This window comes from Meriones unguiculatus, chromosome 11 (assembly GCF_030254825.1).
Source record: "Meriones unguiculatus strain TT.TT164.6M chromosome 11, Bangor_MerUng_6.1, whole genome shotgun sequence".
NCBI lineage: Eukaryota > Metazoa > Chordata > Mammalia > Rodentia > Muridae > Meriones > Meriones unguiculatus.
The window spans coordinates 9,764,269-9,785,214 of NC_083359.1; the positions used below are offsets into that span (position 1 = coordinate 9,764,269).

General features: G+C 54.1%; 1 protein-coding gene across 2 annotated transcripts; it reads right to left on the reverse strand.

Annotated features, from left to right (window-relative positions):
* Position 1: 1 nt before the first annotated feature.
* On the reverse strand, positions 2 to 17,767 carry LOC110549804 (GRB2 related adaptor protein). Of its 2 annotated transcripts, XM_060363574.1 has the most exons (5): positions 17,612 to 17,767; positions 11,897 to 11,994; positions 7,890 to 8,012; positions 2,611 to 2,779; positions 2 to 1,011 (listed from the first exon to the last, which is right to left on the reverse strand). In XM_060363574.1, the coding sequence occupies exons 1-5, from the start codon at positions 17,687 to 17,689 to the stop codon at positions 826 to 828; spliced, it is 654 nt and encodes a 217-aa protein (XP_060219557.1). In that variant the 5' UTR covers positions 17,690 to 17,767; the 3' UTR covers positions 2 to 825. The 2 variants fall into 2 exon arrangements, with proteins under 2 accessions (XP_060219557.1, XP_021494864.1); XM_021639189.2 differs by lacking the exon at positions 7,890 to 8,012.
* Between the last annotated feature and the right edge of the window lie 3,179 nt (positions 17,768 to 20,946).

Genomic DNA, 20,946 nt, shown 5'->3' on the forward strand with positions numbered 1-20,946 from the left:
ATTTTGTTAGGTGTCCACTGGTTAATGTTTTATTTTCAATACGTGGGTTCAGGTTGGAAGCATAGGGTATGCCAAGCTCACAGCTTAAAGGGTCTTGGGCCAGCCCTGGACTCAGGGAGAACCTCAGGTGTCTGTAGCCTGGGCTCTTCAAGGGACCAAAGACAACCTGTCTGTCTGTCTGTCTGTCTCCCCTAAAGCCCTTCACCATGCCAGGCCCTGCCAAATCTGACTCAGTTTTCGAAATCTGAAGGTTGCTCTGGCTCTGGGCAGAGGCAGCTCAGAGTCCCTCCATGGCCAGGGACCACCCCCTTGGACTTCAGTTCAGTCAATGCCGGCTCTTCCTCCCCAAATGGCATAGCCCAGGCCTCCAAGCTGGTCTCTGCCTATAGCCAACAGGAGAGAACCCACTGCATGGCATCTGTCCTTATTGCACCTCTTCCAATGGGATTCACCTCTGTATCGCCTCATTCCAGGGCTGGTGGGGTAAGGCCAGGAGGTCTTATTGGAGTAGGAGGAACTGCTCTGCACTCTGAAAATCATGGTTGCCCAGGGCTAAGCCACATTCCCAGAAGAAGGGCCTCTAGAAGACTGGCGGCAGGCAGCTGCTCAAGGGGAGCACTCTCCGAGCTGGGCCCCAGCCAGTAGCAGTTGGTCCTCAGATCTGGAGAGGGTGGGCCTCGGTGGTGGCGGGTGACATCACCAACCCCGGAGACCACCGGGAGGGAAGCGGGGAAGCTTGCGCTCCCAGCCTAGAGGTGACCGACGCCGGTCCTGGTTAGTGTGAAGAAGCTGCGCCCGGAGCATCGCTCCTCTGGTCTTGTGGGGTCACAGGTGTACCGGCTGCACGTAGCTGCGTGGGAAGAAGCCCAGGCGCCCGCCGGCCCTGCCCCGCCACCAGTGCGGGTCTTCACGCTCCACGACTTCCACGATGTCACCTCGGCGGAGGCTAAGCTGAGATGGGTCCTGTGCTGAGAAGTCAAACTGGGCCTGGGCAAAGCAGGCCCGGGGCGGCTGCGGAGGAGTAGCAAGCAGAATAATCAGGCACCTTTGGAGGCAGCGAGCTCTCTGTCCCCGGGAGCCCCGTGGGAGAATCGGGCTTGTGCTGGGGGCTGTGGGGCCTCTGCCGCTCACAGAGTTCGTGGAACTTAAGTCCTGGCCTCGGTGGAACTTGGTTAGGCCCCCGATTCTCTCTGGGTCCTATTCCCTACCTCTGGGCCCACACAAACATGGTAACTGACGCCAGGCATGGAAATGCTTCCTGGCACAGCCCCCTCAGGCTTGGGGGAGGGGGACCTTTGCTCCTGCTCTCAGGTCTGGGTCGTGGGTGTGGAAGCAGTTCATCTCTGCTTCCTTGGTGCCACTATCTTCCCTACTGCTCTTGCCAGGCACCTGCTGTGCCCAGCAAAGGCCCTCTCCTCTGCATCTGCTGAACCTGCAGAAACTTCAAAACGATAGCATCAGTGGGCTCTGCCCAGGAAGGAAGAGGCTCGCCCTGCCCCCTGCCGATGGGTAACCCCAGGGCTCTGGCAGAGCCAGGACAGGGGAGCAGATAGCAACTCAGCCCCTCCCTTCTACCAAGCAGGGCTAGCCTAGGTGGTGAGCAGGAGGGACCAAGGTTTGGGCCACTGGGTCCCAGAAACCAGGAGCTTCTAGCCATGTGGATACCACTGGGGTCTCTGAAGTCAGCGTATCTCTCCTGATAAAGCAAACCCCTCAGCTCATCCTATTGAATGAACAGGGAACACCCAGGCCCAGCTGAGGGCTGAAGTGGCCCTCAGGGTATCTAGGAAGAGGAGAAAAACACAAAGCCTGACTGTGTGGAGTCAGCCCTCCCCAGGCCTTGGCTGGAGTCATGCTCCCCTCCCTCTCGGCAGCGCTCAAGTTCAAATCTGCCCAGGTCTTGATTTGTCCTGACCTCTAAGCAAAACACCGTGTTGCTCTAATAACCCGGTCGGCTGGTGTCGTCACCCTAATGAGAGTGAGAGCTGCTCCTGGCTCCCTGATGAAAGGGCTGGCTGCTTGCAAATTGCTGTTATTGTGAAGGCCAGGGGTGGATGGAGCTCCTACACCACGGGCCTAGCCAGGCGGTGTCCCTGAGGGATCACACTGCTCGCCCCTCCTTAGGGAGCAGAGACCAGGAGGGGCCTCCCGTGAACTGGCTCACTCTCAGCCTCGGTTTCCCCATCTGTATAACAACGGTGGGGTGTCATAGTGCAGAGTGCCAGGCTCATCCCAGCACTTGGGAGGCTGAGCTAGGAGGAGCATTTTAAGGCCAATCTGTTGTGCATAGCACATTTCGGGCCAGCCAGGGCTACACAGAAATACCCTGCCCTAGAACAAACCAAAACCCAAATCGGAATGCACAGCCCACCTAGGCGTGTGGGACTCGGCAGGTGCTCAGTGGTGCACAAGCATTTATTGAGCACCTGCTGCACACTGCAGTCTGTTGGCAAGGTGGGGTTTCTGCACCGTCCCCTACCTTCTATACTTGCCCTGCCCCGTCCTTGCTTAACTCCGCTAGGGAACCACACTCATGCCGCTTTGGGGACCTGAACTTCGGGAAGGTGAGGAGAGAGCCCTCCCACTCGGGGCTCCCCGTCCCGTCTTTACCTTGAGCAGTGGCTGCTCGTCACACAGGAAGACCTGCCGCCTCTTGGCGATAGTGGTGGTTCTGTAGAAGTCGACCAGCTCGTTGAGGGAGTTGAACTTCTCTTCCCACAGGAAGTACTTCCCTGAGGCCTCTCGAAGCACCTTGAAGTGCTGCACCTGGTCGCCATAACTGCGGGGGGGGGGGAGCAGGGGAAGACCCAGAACTTCAGATCCGCCCCCCCCCCCCTGGAGTCAGGCCCTGCTCTGGGGAGCTCTAGAGTCAAAGGAGGCAGAGCTACTGGGAGCCATCCCGGCAGCGGAATATGGGATTCGGGTTAGGGGCTCCAGGCAAGGCCGCTTCCTAGCCGTGTGACTCCAGGCAAGTCATTTAACGTCTCTGAACCTCAGCTTTCTCAGAGGGATAACACTTCCCTGGGAGAAGAAAGCTGGAAAGTGTTGACTGGTGTCATCCCTGGGCACCTCTGAGAGCGTCTCTTTCACACCTCCTCAGCATGCCCTCAGGGCTTTGGCATTCTCCCTCCTCCCCTGCACATCCTCCCCCTACCCAGGCCTCACAGTACTCTGGGGACAGAGTCCTAAGATCCTCCTGACTCCCACCTAACTCTGCCTGCGAGAGGCACCCTGGTGTTTTGGGTTTTCCACCTCCTTCCTTTCTCCTCAAGAGCCTTCCCGGCTGTTGTTCCCCTCCTGATGAATCCAACTCTTCAGACTCAAGAGCTGGTTTCTTGTCTTCGTTGGCCTCTCTGACGCCAACGGCCCTTTTCTTTTTAAATCTTTGCTCAGCCTTTTTGTTAATGCCACCAAACTGTGCCAAGTCTGTTCCACTCCCACTAAAGCAGACCATCCTCTTAGGAACCTGTGCAGGCTTAGCCCACAACCCGAACAGCCTGCTAGTGGGAGTGAGTGGGCATCGAAAATTCCCATAAACCCCCTTCCTGTCACGGGGTGGCTGGTCCTGCCTCCCTGCCTGATGCGCAGGAGGGAAACTGAGGCCTGAGTGCAGCCACCAACCTGTTCAGAAATCCACAGGGTGGCTGGGTGGGGCCGCCTCTCCCCACAGACCATCAGAGGAGCTAGCTCTCTGATTGATTACGGGTGGTGGCCATGGCGGTTGTCATTCCCACTGGGACATTATGTCCCAGATATTATTCCAAATGCAACCTGCTCCCGGGACTGCGCCATCCGCAGAGACCAACCCCCTCCTGAGCTCTGCAGCCCCACCTCACCCTCTGCTGCTCCTCTTCTCACTCAGCCCTGGGGCTGGGCTGCTTCACAGGGTTAAGAGTGGAGATTTAGGATGAAGACAGCTCAGGAATCCCAGGACGCTCCCTGCCCAGCCCAGTCTAAGGCCTGGAGAGGGTGTTGGCTCCCACCTGTAACCCTGGCAGGGTTTGTAACCCCGGAGTCCACTTTGAGGCCAGCCTAGACTACGTAAACACCCTCTCTCTTGGCCTCGGCCTTCAAGCAGAAAAGAATTCTTGCTTTTCTACTCATGTTCAAGCCCCTGAGAAAGTGTCCCCTCTGGAGAGCTGATCTCACACCCCTCATCAGGGGTCAGGGGTCAACTTTGGTCCCTGCATCCTTACACAGCCTTACTGCTCACAAAATTCACAAAGGCTTGAGACAGGCCCCAGAACTGGGGAGACTGAGCTGCCCTGAGAGCGCCCTCCCCCAGCCCTCTATGCCTTCAGCCCTCACCACAGAGCCAACCCCAGGGCCCCTCGCCACAGGCTTCACTGAGGGCTTTTCCATGCGGGCTGTAGCCACCAGGTGACCTGGCCTCGAGCCAGCCCTACCAGCAAGTTACAGCGTTGCTGTGTGCCTTGGGAAGGGCCAGTTTCCACAAGAGGAGGCTTCTGCCAGAGGTACCACAGTCCCCAAGAGGACTCACACAAAACTGCTTTTGAGCTGACAGCAGATTGTCCACAGTGGCTAAGATACAGATGCTGATGAAGGGCGGGGTGGGGGGGAAGCAGTGGGTCCGCCTCTCTGGCCTCAGGTGTAGTTGCATGGGAAGGGGTCATTGTGAACCACAGAGTGACTTGGTGTGGCTAAGAGTACAGAGACCCAGTAAGACTAGATGGGGTGGGGCGGGGCAGGGCAGGTTCCGGAAACCTAAATCCTGTTCTTCCATAAGCAGCTCAGAGCCTGAGGCTTGGAGAATTTTGGAGAGGGAGGCTCTTGGATCCCATGGGAGAACTGGGGGACAGGGCACAGGGCCAAGAGTTCTAGACCTTTCCACCACCTGTCCGCTGGGAAATCTTCAGGGCCGGACAGTGTCGACAGTCTGGACTGTATGTGGCATGTCTTGTTTTTCTACAACCTGCCCTGCAGCTGCCCCTCTTTCCCAGCTGAGGAAGGCCGAGCTGTCTGAGAGGGATCAGTCCCTCTACGTCGCCATCCCACACTGTTCATCAGGACCCCACCCTGCCCCTGAGCCCCAGAGCTGGGCTCTGAAGAGGAGGCAGCGCGGACCAGACCCCAGGGGTCTGAAGTATGTCCTGGTACACTCCCACTTTACCTAGCTCCACCTCTTCGGAGGTCACTGCCCTCACCCCTTGCTGGGCAGTGCTCTGGGACCCTGACCCCAACCCCCAGAGGGGACTGTGCCGAACCTGGTCTTTGCTTTCAGAAAGCTCAAGGTCTTAGTCAGGCCAGTCCCGCTCAGCAAGTTTTTCCTGCCTAGTGGAAGCAGCAGCAGCAGCAGCAGCAGCAAAGAGGGGAACCAAGGTTGGGTGGGCAGGAGCCCAAGCTCCCATCCTCCCATCTGGGGCTCAGCTGGGCCGGGTCTGGCCCTCGCTGCTCTGTCCACCGGAGAGCAAGGGAGAGTCCTCCCTGCAGCACAGGGAGAAGAGAGGTGACCTGGAAAGGACCAGGTGCAGAAGAGTCCCCTGCTGGGTCTTTGTCTCAGGAAATGTTCTGTCTGGACAAGTTTCTCAGCCCTCTCAGTGTTGGTTTCTTTACCTGCACACTGGGATCAGGCAGCCACAGCCCTGCCTCCTTTTCCCCAGGTGCCATTAGCTCCTAACCATGTGCTCTTCATCACTCTAGCAGTGCTCAGGGACTGAGGAGCTTTGTCCTATTTTGTGGTGACCCCAGGGACAGGGCCTGGTTCACAGGAGGTGTTGAGAGCGGCACCAGTCCGGTGGACAAGACAAGTGTGCGTTAACTCCAAGGTACCCATAGCCAGAAAGGAAGCAAGATGCCTTGAACTGAGACTATCTCCCATCAGCCATGACAGAAGAGTCTTCAGTGGCCTGGATAGGAGTATGTGGGAAAGTTAGGCAGACAGGTGCCAGCCGGTGGGCACATTTTAGTCTTATCCAGGATCCCTGGCCCAAGCAAGGAGGAAGCGAGGGTGGAGGCAGCCACCTAGTGGCCTCAGGTGCAATTGCATTCCCTGCTGTGTAAGCACTGGCCGGTCCATCTCGGGAAGGGCCTTGTGGGGTGTGTGCCAGGATTGCTTTGAGCTCTCCTACTGAAAAACTGTCCCAGAGCACGAGCGCTGCCATCTTTCCTTCCAGTCAGGCTTCTTACCATCAAACAGACCTCACTGTACGACCTCTGGATTGTCGCAAGCGCTTAGCACCCTCAGCCCCCTGCAGGGCTCCACTCACGCTCAAGGCCTGCCTCTGCTGCCCTTTCCCCTCTGGGACCGTGTCCCCTGTTTTTGGACTTCCTTCTGCACCTGCCCGTGGTGAAACTTCTGGGTCTATGTAAATCCCATCATGCTTCCTGGCTTCTGCCTCTGTCCCAGGGCAGCTGGACAGGGCAACCCTCCAAGAGCTGCCAAGGCAGCCTGGGTCTGTGGAGAACTCAAGAGGGGTGTAATAGGACAGTGTCTTCTCTGTCCAGGCCTAATCTGTGTTAGGTGCCCATTCGGCTAGGTGACCTTGGGACTCGGGGACACTTCTACCAGGCTATCTTCCTGGTAGGTATCATCCCTAGGAGCCACTTCCTGCTGTGCCCAGTAGGGAGCCAAGAGACAGGGATGGACAGGACAGCCTCAGGACCCTGGTGTATGCACCGTGTCAGATGGGCAAGAAAACTGAGGAAGGTGTGGAGGACCCTCCTGGAGTAGCCAATGGCTGCTGCACAGTTGGGGTGGCTCCTGAGCAGCTGCGGGGGACCAAACGTGTGGTGCACAGGGCTGTGTCCCAAGAGCGGTAGCTCCATCGTGGGCTGGGCCCTGCAGCTCCCCGGGTAACCAGAGCAGAAGAGAAGGACAGCAGTCCGCAGGAGCAGGAAGGTCTTCACTTACTTCCCCGATCCCCAGCATGCATGTTGTGGAAAGCCCGGCCCGGAAGCAAGCATTCTTGAAGAACCACATATAGGCCACACCTCCCTTTAGCACAGTAGCATGTCCTGAGCTTTGTACCCTCTGCCATGTGCTTCCCTCCCCCGGCTGGGGGTGAGCCAGGCTCCGCACCTTGCTCCTACTGCTCCCACCACGTGGCTTTCGGGGTGCTTGCACGAGACAAAGGGGCATCCCACCTTGGGGGCTTTGAAGTGCAGCTCCCTTTGCCCAGCAGTCTCCCCTGGGTACCAGGCAGAAGATTTTTCCCCAGCAGCCTTCCCCAGGTACCCTCCTGATGCAGGCACGTGTTTCCTTTTCTGTCACCACAGTGAAGCCATTTTTCCCCTTTAGTGCTGTTTCCGCAGCTTCCAGCCAGTCTGGCCTGACTTAGAAGGCAGGGTTGGCAGCCAGGGGCTGACCCCGCTGCCAGTGGTCCTTGTCTGCTGTACCAGGCTGAAGAGCTACTGTGTTCGTGTTAATCGGCCACATGGTCCCCAGTCCAACGACCCTGCTCTGGCTTGTGTTGCCAGGCACTATCCCACAAGGTGTGAGTCCCTCCCTGTGGAGCAAATCCGACATTCTGTCCCAGGTAGACTGATTCATTCTTGCAATGACTGATTTTGCCTGCGAGGAAACAGGCTCGGCGAGGTTAAACAACCAGCCCTGTGCCACACAGCCACAATGTGACAGCACCAGAATTACAAGTACCTGGCCTCAGGGTCTGTCCTCCGGACAACATTGTCGGCAGCACTTCCTGAGCACCCAAGTGGGCATGCTCCCCCTTCTAACCAAGAAGCCTTCCACAGCTGGCTCACTGACCAGGCAAGGAAGCCTGGCCCTCTTGGACTGCCAGCTGAGGCCGCAGCAGTCGGCTCTTAGCACGACCCTGTGCTCTTCAGGGCTCAGACCACTGCTTGCTTCCTCGCCCTTTGCCCAGCCATCAGCCCTGCCAGGCCCACCCAGCCCTGACCCCGGAGCTCACTTCACAGAGACTGAGAACTCGCCAGGGGAACTCTCGCTCTCCCGGATCAGGAAGGCTCCTAGGTGGTTGCGCTTCATCAGAGTTTCTTCGGCCAGCTGCCTAGAAATCCTGCCCGAGTACCACCTGTGGGGAGAGGGGACCGTGTCCGCAGGTGGCAGGGCTGGCCCTGGCTCCCCGGTATCGGTGTGCCCATTTTACACACGGGGAAATTGAGAAGTGGGGAAGGGAATCAAGGTCACGTAGCAAAGGCAAAGGAGAGCTGAGGCAACCTGTCCCTGCTGCTTCCTACCAGGCCAGACAAACCCACACCCAAGACAGAAAAACCAGCCTCCAGTGCTCTGCCACCAGCTGGCACGCCTCAGTCTGCCTGGTAGAGGCAGAATATTCTTTCTTTCTAAAAATGTATTCTTACTATTTTTCTAATTATGTGTATTATATATAATACATATATGTGTACATATATACATATATGTATATGAGGATCAAGAAGAGGGTGTCAGATCCCCGGGAGCTGGAGTTACAGGTGGCTGTGAGCTGCCTGATGTGGATGTTAGAAACCAGACACAGGTCCCCTCCAAGAGCAGAATGCACTATTAACCGCTCAGCTAGCCTTGATTTTTTTTTTAACATTAAAATGATTTGTTTATTTCTGTGTGGGCACAAAAACGTGCAGGAATGTACATACCACATATATGTAGGCCAGAGGACAGCCTCATTCTTGCAATGACTGATTTTCCTTGATTCTGAGCACCCTAATGGACCCTCCTTCCTTAAAGTCTCCATACAACCTGACCCAGGACTGCAGCCCTTGCAATCCCTTTCCTCCTGGCCCTGGGTCAGGGCTGCTCTGCAGTTCGGACTCTACAGCCTTCCAACCTCCTCCTTATGCCCCAGTTCTCCCCTTTCACCATTTATTTGAGGCCTGGGGACTGTTCAAGTCACCAGGCAGCGAGCGCCTTTAACCACTGTCTCAGGGCCGATTTTAAACAGTTAAAGTGTAAAGTCGTGCTGGGGTATCGGTCAGGGGTGAAGTGCTGGCCTGGAGTGTGAAAGGCTATGTTTGTCCTAAGCACCGCAAGTAAATATGGATGACATCCATAATAGTGGCCCCTCTTCCCTGTGCCCCTCCCAGGCAGGAGCAGGCTGGGTACAGACGGAACTGCACCAGCTAAGCCTTTGACAAGGCAGGAGCAGCCTCTCCTGGGGTCCTTGCTGTCTGCTGGGCTAGCCAGCTCCTGTGGCTGGGCCTTGAGGGCTTTTCCAGCCAGTGGCTCTCAGCTCACTGACCCCAGGGCATTTTATTGAATCCTTGGCTAGTGTGCTAGACCAGGAGGGGATTCTCTGGGTAATGAGGAGTCTGAGAAAACTGCCTGCCATGCCTGGATGTGACTCCAAACTCCACACTTAGGAACTTGGTCTCTGTGATGGCTCTTCTTGGTTGTCAACTTGGCTACATCTGGAATTAACTAAAACCCCAAAATAGAGGGCATGCCTGTGAGGGAATTTTGCTCAGTTTGAAGTCAGAAGATCAGGGGTATCTGAGCCAGATCCCTGAGGTAGGAAGACACTCCTTCAATCCAGAACTTTCAAGCTGGGAAAACCCACCTCTGATCTTCCTGCTGGAAGCCTATATAAGGATATGGAAGAAGAGAGCTTTGCTCTCTGCCTACTTTTCCTTGCCTCGCTAGTGAGTCCATTCCTTCACTGGCATTAGAGCCTACTTCTTCAGGGTTCCAGCATGCACTGAAGACCAGCTGAGACATGCTGCTTTGGGGACTGAGCGACACTGGACTTTCCATTCATAGTCAGCCGTTGTTAGATTAATTGGATCAGAAAGAGATTCTATAAATTCTGTTACTCTAGAGAATCCTAATATAATCTCCAAGCAGCAAAGGTGAGAGGTGGGACCACTAGGGTGATGGGGTCATGGATGATGGTTCTAGCGGGCTGTGAGCTATGGAGAAAGGGTTCACTTGCTTGAAGGACAGTTGGAGGAAGTTCTAACACTCAGTTCTCATCACTTCGTCTTTGACTACATTGTGTTGGGTCTTATACTGAGATGGAGTGTGAAAGCCAGGGAGGCCTGGGGTCTCCTGAGATGCTACATAACAAGTCTGAGGTTCGCTCACACACAGAGTTGCTCTCACAGGCTCTCTGTCCTTCTCTGCTGGCTCCACTACCTTGCTGTAATCTCAGCCTACGTCTTGCAGGCTAAGTGATCCTGGACAAGAAACTCAATCTCTCTAAGCCTCGGCTGGTCTGTAAGATGGGTTTTTTTTTTTTGTTTTTGTTTTTGTTTGTTTGCTTATTTGAAAGAGGGTCTCTCTGTATAGTCTTGGCTGTTCTAGAACTTGCTCTGTAGACCAGGCTAGCCTCGAACTCACAGAGATTTGTCTGCCTTCGCCTCTGCCTACCTCTGCCTCCCAAGTGCTGGGATTAAACGCACTACCAGACAGACTATAAAAGGCGGGAAGTTGGGCTGCTGTAGGAACACAGAAACCTGAAGGTGTTTGTACCTGCTGCTGTGATAACATGCTTTATACCCCACCTCCCACACATCCCTGGACCTGTCTCTGTCATCGCTGGCAAACTTCTATTCTAACCTTCAGGCCCAGGGACCTAGGCTTTTCCTGAGACCTTGCTGGCCCTATAATCACTACCCTTCAACTCCACTGAGAATACGGGGTCTGTGTCTCTGGGTCCAGAGGCAGAGGACATCCCGGGCCTCAGGAAGAAAGTGGGTCGGGCATAGGCAGAAGCCTTCTAGGATTACAGCCCTTCTCCCCTACCCCACAATCAGAGCCTTCACCTCCTCAGCTGTTTTGGGCCAGGGCAGGGTCTAAGGTTACCAAACTGGGCCAGATGCAGGCCTCTTAGGATCTGGCTAGCACCTGATCATGTTCCTGCGTGGTTCAAGGAGGGTTAGAGCTGCCTCCAATTACCAGGGTCTTGGGTTCCTTGATTCTGAGCACCCTAATGGACCCTCCTTCCTTAAGGTCTCCATACAACCTGACCCAGGACTGCAGCCCTTGCAATCCCTTTCCTCCTGGCCCTGGGTCAGGGCTGCTCTGCAGTTCGGACTCTACAGCCTTCCAACCTCTTCCTTATGCCCCAGACTTCGCCTGGCTAGCTCCCAGGCAGCATGCTATGCTTTTCTGTCTTCCCCTGTGTCCTCCTTCTCCTGCTTCCAGGTGAGGGGGTGCCTGGCATTAAGGCCAGCAGAGTGGGTTTGGGACGGGGACTGGGGACGGGGACCCCGGACAGGGCCAGGCTCGGCACAGGATGCTGGAGGTGGCGGCAGCTTTGAAAACAAGCAGAAAAAGACAAAGAGGAAATACCCTTTGGGCTCCACCCTGCACCTCCTTCCCTTCCACCCAGCCACACAGCACAGCTCCCACCTGCTGACTGAGCTCCACCCCTGGCCTGGCACCCCCGTGTCTCCCTGCTCTCTTGGCTCAGCACCCTGAGCTCTTCCTGCCCGTCCCAGGACTAAAGATCTGCTCACTGCTCTCCTTGGCTCATTCTGGCTTACTCCCCTCTTTCACCTTCTGCTGAAAATGCCAAAATCCATTGCCTTTGTCTACACAGCCAACTCCTATATATCCCTCAGCGTCCATCCCACTCATCGCCACCCCTTCTGAGAGGCACCTTGATGCTGCCTGCCTTTCTGTGTCCCACTGTGCTGATCCCCCTGTCTCTGTGTTGGGCTCTCTGGAACCAGACCAATGTCCCAGATGCCATTTAAAGTGTATCCAGTAGGTGTACAAGGCCCGTTTAGCCACCAGACCTTCTGAAAGCAATACTGAGTGCCCTCTGCTAAGAACCCGACCTAGGTCCCAGGCCCGAGACATCTGGGCCAAACTGTGCTCCTAGTCCACCCCTGTCCCAGACCGGTCAGCCAGGGTCCATCTCCTTGGGGTGTGTTGTACCCAGGACCACCCCAAGCGGCTTGGCTCTGGCAAGGCGAGGTGGGGTTGCATAGCCTCCAGCTGCATGAGACTACTCACGGGTGTGGCTTTACACGGATGTAGTTCTTGGGAACAAAACCCTCGGCTCCTCGGAGCTCGGCCTTGTACCAGTTCTGGTCATCCTCCATGTTCAGGATCTGTAGGCAGAAGCAATATGGCCATTTAGCCACCTGATGAGGTCCCCCTGCCTGCAGCAGCTCCTGGGCCTCTCACAGAGGCCAGAGCTCTGGAGGAGGACCCTTTGCATCTCACAGGCCAAGCCTGCCTACCAGCAGATGGACATCTACAGGAGGCCTGGGACTCCTGGTGGGACAGCTGGGACCAGGCAGGTTCGGGGTCAGGGCATGGGGCACTTTGACCCCTATGCTCTCCCATCCAGACCCCCACGGCACCCCAGGGAAAGGGAATAGATGTGTCTCCTTGGCTCTTGACTGAGCTGTGTTTGCAGGAGCCCAGAGCAGCCAATCAATGACCACTGAGATGGGACATGAAGTTGGAGGCCCCCAGGTGGGTCAGGGAGCCCTAACAGGCTATCTTGGGTCACATGTATTTAGCGTTCAGGGTGACAGTGATAATCAGGAATAGGGGAACAGGTAAAATAGCCCGTGTTCTGATGAAGCCAGTTCTCAGGTTCTGGCCCAGACGCTTGGGCCCCACAGACACCTTCCAAGCCCTGTCACCCCAAGTGGACTAGCCAGAACTGGGCAGAGAATCGCTGGATAAACCACTGAAAGGTGGAAAGCACCCTCCATCCCCGGGAACGTTTGCCCTCAGTCACTCCAGTTCTGAGCAACCTGAAGAAGCTGATGTCACCAAGTGATGATTTATAAATGGGCTCAGAGAAGGAGCTTACTTGGCCAGTGCAGCGTGGCATTGACTGCCCTGCAGTCGGTATAGAGCTTTTGCTGGTCTTAGGGGCCTCAGTCCACTGGCTTTAACCCCGCTCTCTTCCTGCTTTGTTCCTGGAGCCAGGCCTGAGGCCCTTCTCTGATTAGGAGCAGGCTGCAGAGCGAGCTGCACCAGGGTGATAGAAACAGCGAGACAGACATGCCTAAGTCTGATCCGTAGGTGAGGAGCAGCCAAAAGGCTGGGCTTGTGCCTCAGCCCAGACCTGGGCACCCCCACCCCCATCCCTGGGAGGCACTGAAGCCAGGCTGAGTCCTTCCTTCCTTCCTTCCTGGCTGAAAAAGGTCAGGGGCGATGGACAAACGGAAGCAGGTAGCTGGCTTAGGACCACTTTCACCCCAAATGAACCAAAACTTCCCCAGTGTGGCCAGAGCTTGGGAAAGAAGTCCTAGCCAGTGCGCTGGAACTCTGGCTACTTCTGCTGTCTCTAGCGATTTGTGGCTCCAGCGTCCTTGTCTGTTCAGAGGGAACGGTTGTGGCCAGCCATGCAATGTCTCATGCTGTAGTGCCCACGTGATCATGTGCCCTTAACCCCTGCTGTTCTGCTTCCGCCCATCTCTCTGTTGAGACCAGGCATGCTTCTGTGCCTACCTGGCTGAATTTTTACTGTCAGTGGAGCCTGGACCTTTGGAGCTGCAGGAACCTCCCAGAGAACACACTTCAGAGCCTGTCTGCCTGCTCCCCCCTTCCCCTATCCCTACCCAATGCTGGCCTTCCTACTGTCCCCAGATGCAGTCACCAACAGATCTTTACTGAGCACCTCTGTGTGCAGACAGCAAAAGGAGTCCCAGAGATGCAGTGAGTGACAGGAGCCTGTGTCAAAGAATACAAGAGACAAAGAAACGGCAGTGTCAAACAGTGAGGAGTGCTGTGGGAGCCACTGTCTGGACAAGGGCACAGACAGTGGCTGAGAAAGGCCTTGCTGAAGGTGCCCCAATTTACAGGAAAGAACCCAGCTAGTTTGGTGGCCCATTCCTATCACCCCAGCACTTAAAAGGCTGAGGCAAGGAGATCCTGGCGTTCCAGGTCTGTTTGGGATAGTTAGATCCTGTTTGTAGTTCTCCACCCCCCGAAAGAAAGAAAAGGAAAGAAGAGAAAAGAAAAGAAAGCAAGCAATGGTGAAAAGATAAGGGAGAATGGTGTCCAAGGGGAAGAGGCGGGGCAAAAGTCCTGAGATGGACCCAACTTTAGCTCCTTAGAAGGAGGCCATGGGTCTGGCTGTTGCTGGAGGCAGTTGCTCTCTGCAGTACTGAGGAGCGCTGCACCTTGGGGGATGGGGTGGGAGGCTTGGGGGCAGGGAGAGATGCTCAGATTCCAGGCAGAGCTGGGGGGACTCGGGCAGGTGCAGGGTGCATGGGTGCCATCGGCTTCCCAAGGAGATATTCATCTGGGTCTCTGGAGCAAGCTAATCAAGGAGAAACTGTGTGTGTGTGTGTGTGTGTGTGTGTGTGTGTGTGTACATGCGCGTGAGTGACAGTCACACAGAGAGAGTGCGTGTGGCAGAGAGGAAGTCGTGTCCCACCTGAAGGCTGTCACCACTTGGCGTGACATGGTGACACCCACTGGAGCCCAGCAGCGGAGGGGCCCGGCACCAGCACACAGCGTAGCCCTGGCCAGAGAGGAAGCGGGGCTTCGGTACACGTGGCTGTAATATTTCCAAGCTACAGACAGCAGAGAGAGACTGCAGTGAGGTGGGGAAGCGCCCTGGAGTCAGATTCAAAGCGATGCCGAAAAGCCTCAGAATGAAGGTTCTGAGTAATATTGAACACAACGTGCCAACAAACTGAGGTGAGAGGAAGCATGGGTGTGTGATAGTTCTAATGTATGGACTCATTTCAGCCCGTTAGCGTGTATCCATCCAGTTCATCACAGCTAGCAGCTGACAGCTGGTGGAGTCTCCTCACCAGTCTAAAACAGGTCTAAAGGATGGGGAGTTAAAATCGACAGAAAAAGGGTTACAGGAACAGCCAGTGCAAGGACCTTGAACTGCAACCTAGAGGCGGGGTGTATGCCTCCTGTGCCCAAGGTCCTGAGTTCATCCTGAGCACTGGATGAAAAAAAAAGGGGGGGGGGGCGTTACAATGCATGAGCCTCTATTCCAGCACTGAGGAGGGGAAGTAGGAGGATCACTGCAGGTTTGAGGCTAGCCTAGGCTACTTAGTGAACTCAAGGCCAGTCTGAGAGAGGGCCGGGGAAGATGGCTCAGCAGATAAAGGCGCTTGCTGCCGAGCTTGATGACCCAGGTCCAAATCCGGAGATTACCCCACACGGTGGCAGGAGAGAACCGACTTGTTCCCTGACCTCTCCAAGTGCACTGTGGCGCCTGCCACCCGCCCCGCCTCCACTCACACACAATGAGCAAATGAGCCTAACTTTACGAAAAGGAAGAAAGCACGCAAATAAAAGAATGTGACTTTGCTCTTGGACAGCCCTGACAATTCCGCCCCCCTCAGAGATTCCAGGTGCTCTGGGGTGCGGAGGATGGGCTTTTCCCCCACCCCCACCTGGCTGGCGCTGAGTTCTTCCACAGTGGTAGGGCTCCGCCCTCGGCCTCCTGTGTGCTGGGATGGTTGGCTGTGCCACCACACCCACTCAGGTTCACTTCGGTTGTGTCTAAGTTGTGCTGTGTCCACCACCTGAACACCAGCTGCCTGAAGGCGGCAATCCTATCTGCCTGGCTGTTAGCTTAGCCAGGCTCTAGACCCGGACCTAGGGCCTGCCCCATGCTCCAGGGTCCAGGCTGGTGGAAGACAAGTGTCTGCTTATGAAGAGGGTTTCTGGGCCATACAACAGATTATTTTATTTTTCATTTATTCCTTTGGAGGCAGGATTTCCAGTGCCGTCCAGGCAAACTCCTAGGCTCAGGCAATCCTCCCGCTTCAGCGGCATCAGGAGTGCTGAAACCACAGGGAAATGCCACCAGGCCTGTGCAAATTTTCTTCTCTTCTGTTCTTTGTTTGTTTGTTTTCCTTCAAGACACATTTCTCTACGTGTAGCCCTGGCTGTTGAGGAACTTGCTCTGTAGACCAGGCTGGACTCAAACTGACAGAGGTCCACCTGCCCCTGCCTCCAAAGTGCTGGGGAAAAAGGCATGTGCCACCCCCCACCCCCAGTTCTTAGTGCAAAAATGTAGAGCTTTTTAAACATTTCCAAGATATTCATCTAGAGTAGTGGTTCTTAACCTTTAGGTCTCGACCCTTTGAAGGCTGAACGGACCCTTTTACAGGGTCACCTAAGACCATTGGAAAACATAGATATTTATATTGTGACTCACAACAGTAGCAAAACTATAGTCTCTCTCTCTCTCTATATATATATATATATATGTGTGTGTGTGTATGTATGTATATGTATATGTGTGTATACTTATATTATATATATATATATATATATATATATATGTAGACACACACACATATATATTATTTCTTGGAGCCCTCTAAAGCCAGGCATAGTGGCATACACCTTTAATCCCAGCACTTGGGAGGCAGAAGCAGGTGGATCTCTGTGAGTTCAAGGCCAGCCTGACCGTACATAGTGAGTTCCAGAACAGACAGGGCTACACAGAGAAACCCTGTCTGGAAAAAAACAAACAAAACATGACAAAAAAAAAGAGCTCACCCCTGCTTGTCTTGGGAGTCTGTGAAGGAGGAGGCTGTCACTCTTGACATCGGTTACCCCAGGGACCTCGCTGGTTCCTCTGAGCCTGGGCGTTCCAACTACCCTCCAGCCTCAAATGTGTGTGAGGATATACCCCAGGCTGGTCTCCAGAGTAGCTGAAGGCTCTGAGCTAAGCTTAGATTCCCCACGGAGTCTCCCACCCTAGGCCCTTCTCAGGCCAAAGCGGTTGAGTGTGCACAGGACCCAGGGCCAACACAAGCTTAGGTAAATACAAGTGCCAGCACCTTAGCTGGAAGAAAGGAACGCACAAAGCATGGGGCTGCTTTAGACTCATACTAACCTTTGAACTCCAGCTAGAGCTTTAGACACCCAGGGGGACTGAACAAAGAAAAGCCTGAGACTTTAAAGCAAAGGAGGTTGGTTCATGCTAAACTACGCACATACAATCACCTCCCCAAGCCTCGCTCATACGGCCTTCCACACCCAAGAACTCCGAACTGAGCCTGGGACCCATGAACAGGGTGGCTTCAAAGAGTCTGTCTCCGTGCTTGAACTGTGGGGCCGGGACTCAGGGTGGAAGCCACCTAGCCCTGTGCCTGTGGCTCCGGCAGGTCACCGGGAGGGCTGTGGAGGGCACAGGACAGGCTATTAGCATCCCAGTGCCCATGATCCAGCATGGCCACTCCCCAAACCTTGACAGTGGCCCCCGGCTCTCCTGTGGTGCACAAACCCTCAGAAAGGGCATTCCCACTAGAGATTTCACACACACACACACACATACACACCCATCTACCATTTCGATTCAGCATATCATTCTATTTCCACTTTCCCCTCATTAATGTTGGACACTTAAATGCCAGCTATTTTATCCCAGTTAGGTTAGGGTGTCTGCTTATTCTCACTTCTCACACACACACATTCTCTCTCTCCCCCATTCTATTACTCATCTCAAAACTTGTCTTTTAAACTTCTTTAAAAAAACAAAACAAACAAACCAGAAAACTGTGGTATTGAAGCAACCCCTACCAGGTACTGTGGTAACTATCTCAAACTCTCGCAGTCACTAATAAATATTATTCCCATTTCCTAGATGGGGAAACTGAGGAGAGCAGAGATGGCTAAACTGAGCCTGTTCCTCACAGCCTAGACTACCAGGACTCTCCTGGATCCTGGTTCCAACCTTGCCACCCCTGTTGGCACACTCAGCCCAGCCCCCGCCCCCTGTACCTTGAGCGTGTCCCCCTTGTTGAAGGCCAGCTCGTCACTCTCGGTGGCATGAAAGCTGTACAGGGCTACGGACTCCATCCCTCTGTCCCTGGGCTTCTGCCTTGGACTCAGCAGCTACAGCTTCCTGCTTCCTGCAGTGGTGGACCACTTCCTCTGTTTTGAGTGTTTGTTCTTTTGAAGCTGGAGCCGGAAACTGCCCTGGCTGGGGGAGAAACAGGAAACAGAGACATGTCACCGTGTCACAGCTCAGGGAGAGTGTGCTCACACACCCACTTGGGCTGGGGGGGAGTCGCAGTGTCCCTACTACAGCTGGCGCAGAGACGTCCCGTGCTTGGTCTCTGTCTCACAGCATCCCAGTGTCTTGTCCTGTTCAGGTCTTCTATTGCTGTAATGACACCATGACCAAAAGCACCTTGGAGAAGGCTGTTTGGCTTACAGGTTATAGTCTATCAGGAGAGCCGGGAACCTGGAGGCAGGAACTGACGTAGGGGCCGCAGAGGAACGCTGCTTACTGGCTTGCTCCCATGGCTTGCTCAGCGTGCTTTCTTACACACCCAGGACCACCTGTCCAGGCGTGGAACTAACCACCTTGAGCCAGACTCTCCCACACCAATCATTAATCAAGAAAATGCCCCCACAGGCCTGCCTACAGGCCAACTCTCAACTGAAGTTGCCTGTTCCAGGATGACCCTGGCTTGTGTCAAGTTGAAAAAAAAAAAATCTAACCAGAGCACTAGTGACACTTCTCGAGATCCTAACCACCTGCCACACCAACCCCAAATTCCAGCCCGTGTGCAAGACCCTTCCACATATCAACTCTCACACACTCCGCGAGGCCCCCACAGTACCCTTAGTCCCCCCACGCTCACTGCAAGCAAACCCCAGGCTCCAACCGCTGTGGTGGGCACACTACCCCTCCCCACTTGCCACCCTTCGTCCTCCTTCTGCTCCCAGGAAACTCCTTTTCCCCTGTCAAAACCTCACTTATAAGGCTCACGTTCTGTTTTAAACATTGGGGACCGCCTGAGCTACATGGGGCTTATGGTCTGCAGGAATGACAACGAAATCTCTTCCGTGAGATCGTTAAGGGTTATGACATTGCTGCAGACAGCCATGTTGTGAGGATTGGAGGGCAAAGTGCAGCAGGGAGAGGTACAGCTATGCATTTGGAACCAGAGCTCTCCAGTGGGACCCACAGAGAACCAGCGGGACAGCGACAGAGAACCTAGGCTGTTGGATGGGAACCAGATAGATCCAGGTGAAGCCAGTTTTTTGTTGTTGTTGTTGTTTTTGTTTTTTTTTTAATGAAGATGTTTTCCTAGCAGATGGAGAGATGGCTCAGTGGTTAAGAGCATTGGCTGCTGGACCAGGGTTTGATTCCCAGCACCTACATAGTGGCTCACAGCCACCTGGAACTCCAGTCCCAGAGACTCAGTTACCTTCTTCTGGCTCCTGTGAGCACCAAGAACAAAAGCTGTGCACAGACGTGCATGCAGGCAAAACACTCACAAACACACACACAAAAATGAAGAGAGGCAGACTTTTTAAATACATAGATTCAACCGGGCGTGATGACACACACCTGTAATCCCAGCACTCAGGGAGGCAGAGGCAGGTGGATCTCTGTGAGTCCAAAGCCAGCCTGATCTACAAAGAGAGTCTAGGACAGCCAAGGCTAAACAGAGAAACTCTATCTTGAAAAAACAAAAAAATATATATTAAATATTATATATATGACAAAACTGTGTATGTGTGTGTGAGTGTGTGTGTGTGTGTGTGTGTGTGTGTGTGTGTGTGTGTGTGCAGACAGAGTTTCTCTGTGTAGCCAGGCTAGCCTCAAACACAGATTCTCCTGTCTCTGCCTCCCTAGCTCTGGGACTAAAGATGTGTGTGCCCTCACCACCCAGCGAGAGAGATATTTTCCTAGCCTGGCAGAGCAGCACTCAGAAGACAGAGGCAGGAGAACATTGAGACCTGGGCCAGCCTGGGCTACACAGCAAGATTCTAGCTAAATATAAGTTCTCTTCACTACGTGGGAGTTTGGCTCTTGACTCCGTGTTCTTGTCCGTGGTCATAATTATCACTGTAAATATCTCTGCGGTAATCAATCTTGGCCCCTTTTTTGGGGCTCCCATTAAAGCTGGCCCCTCATCCTCATGTCCTCATAGTCTGTGATCATGTCCTGGCTTCCTGGCCGTTCATCAATGTTTCAGCAGACAGAAAGGGTGTGTGTGTGTGTGTGTGTGTGTGTGTGTGATTTTTAAAGGCAAGGTTTCCCTATGTGTCGTTGGCTGTCCTAGAACTCACGGCACAGACCAGGCTGGCCTCACAGAGATCCCCCTGCCTCTGCCACTAGAGTGCTGAGATTAAAGCTGCACTCCATTGCGCCCAGCCACAGTTTTATATTTTTAAAGGACACTTCTAAAATTTAATTCATTTTTTTTCAATCAGAATGCAGGCATCGTGGTGACATTGTTGAATAAAGTGCATTATAGATAATTCCCCTCCTTCTTTATCTCCACCCTCTCCCTCCTCCAACCCCCGCTTTCTGCTTTCATATCACACGTGTTCTTTGCACTCGACCCCTCCCCCCTTCCTCAGAACCTCTTTTTACACTCTCTTCACTTCTTTTCTAGTGTTTTCGGCTTTACCCACATTTCCCGTCATTTGCGCACGTGTCTACGTTACAAACTCCGATCCTCATATGGGCGAGAACATGAAGCTTTTGGTTCCCAAGCTTGGGCTGCCTTGTTTACTGTCCCACTCTCTAACTCCATTTATTTTCCTGAACCTTTCAGTTTTCTTTGCAGCTGAACAGATTTCCAGTGTGCGAGCACCGCAGTGCTAAGGCTGATGCTGTTTCCTAGCTATTCTAGAGCCTCAGTGAACACGGATGTGCAGGTGTCTCTGTAGGAGGCCAAGGTCCTTTAGGTACATGCCCAGGAGGGTCGGAGCTGGGTCACACAGCAGTTCTAATCCTAGCTCTGAAAGCTCTACACTGGTTTCCTTGGTGGCCACACCGCTGCATACTCTCTCCAGCAGCCGATAAGGATTCCCCTTTCCCCACATCCGTGCCAGCTCCGCTGCCAGCTTCCGTGGTGATGACCGTTGGGGATAGGATGAGGTGGGATTAGCAAAGTAGCTTTAGTGCTCATTTCCCTGACGGCTAGTGGTGTTGAACAACTTTTGTTTTGCTTTGTTTTGTTTCCAGACAGAGTCTTACTATGTAGTTCCGGCTGTCCTGGAATTCACTCTGTAGACCAGACTGGCCTGGAACTCACAGAGATCCTCCTGCCTCTCATTTAAAAAAAAAAAAAAAAAAATGTTTAATGACC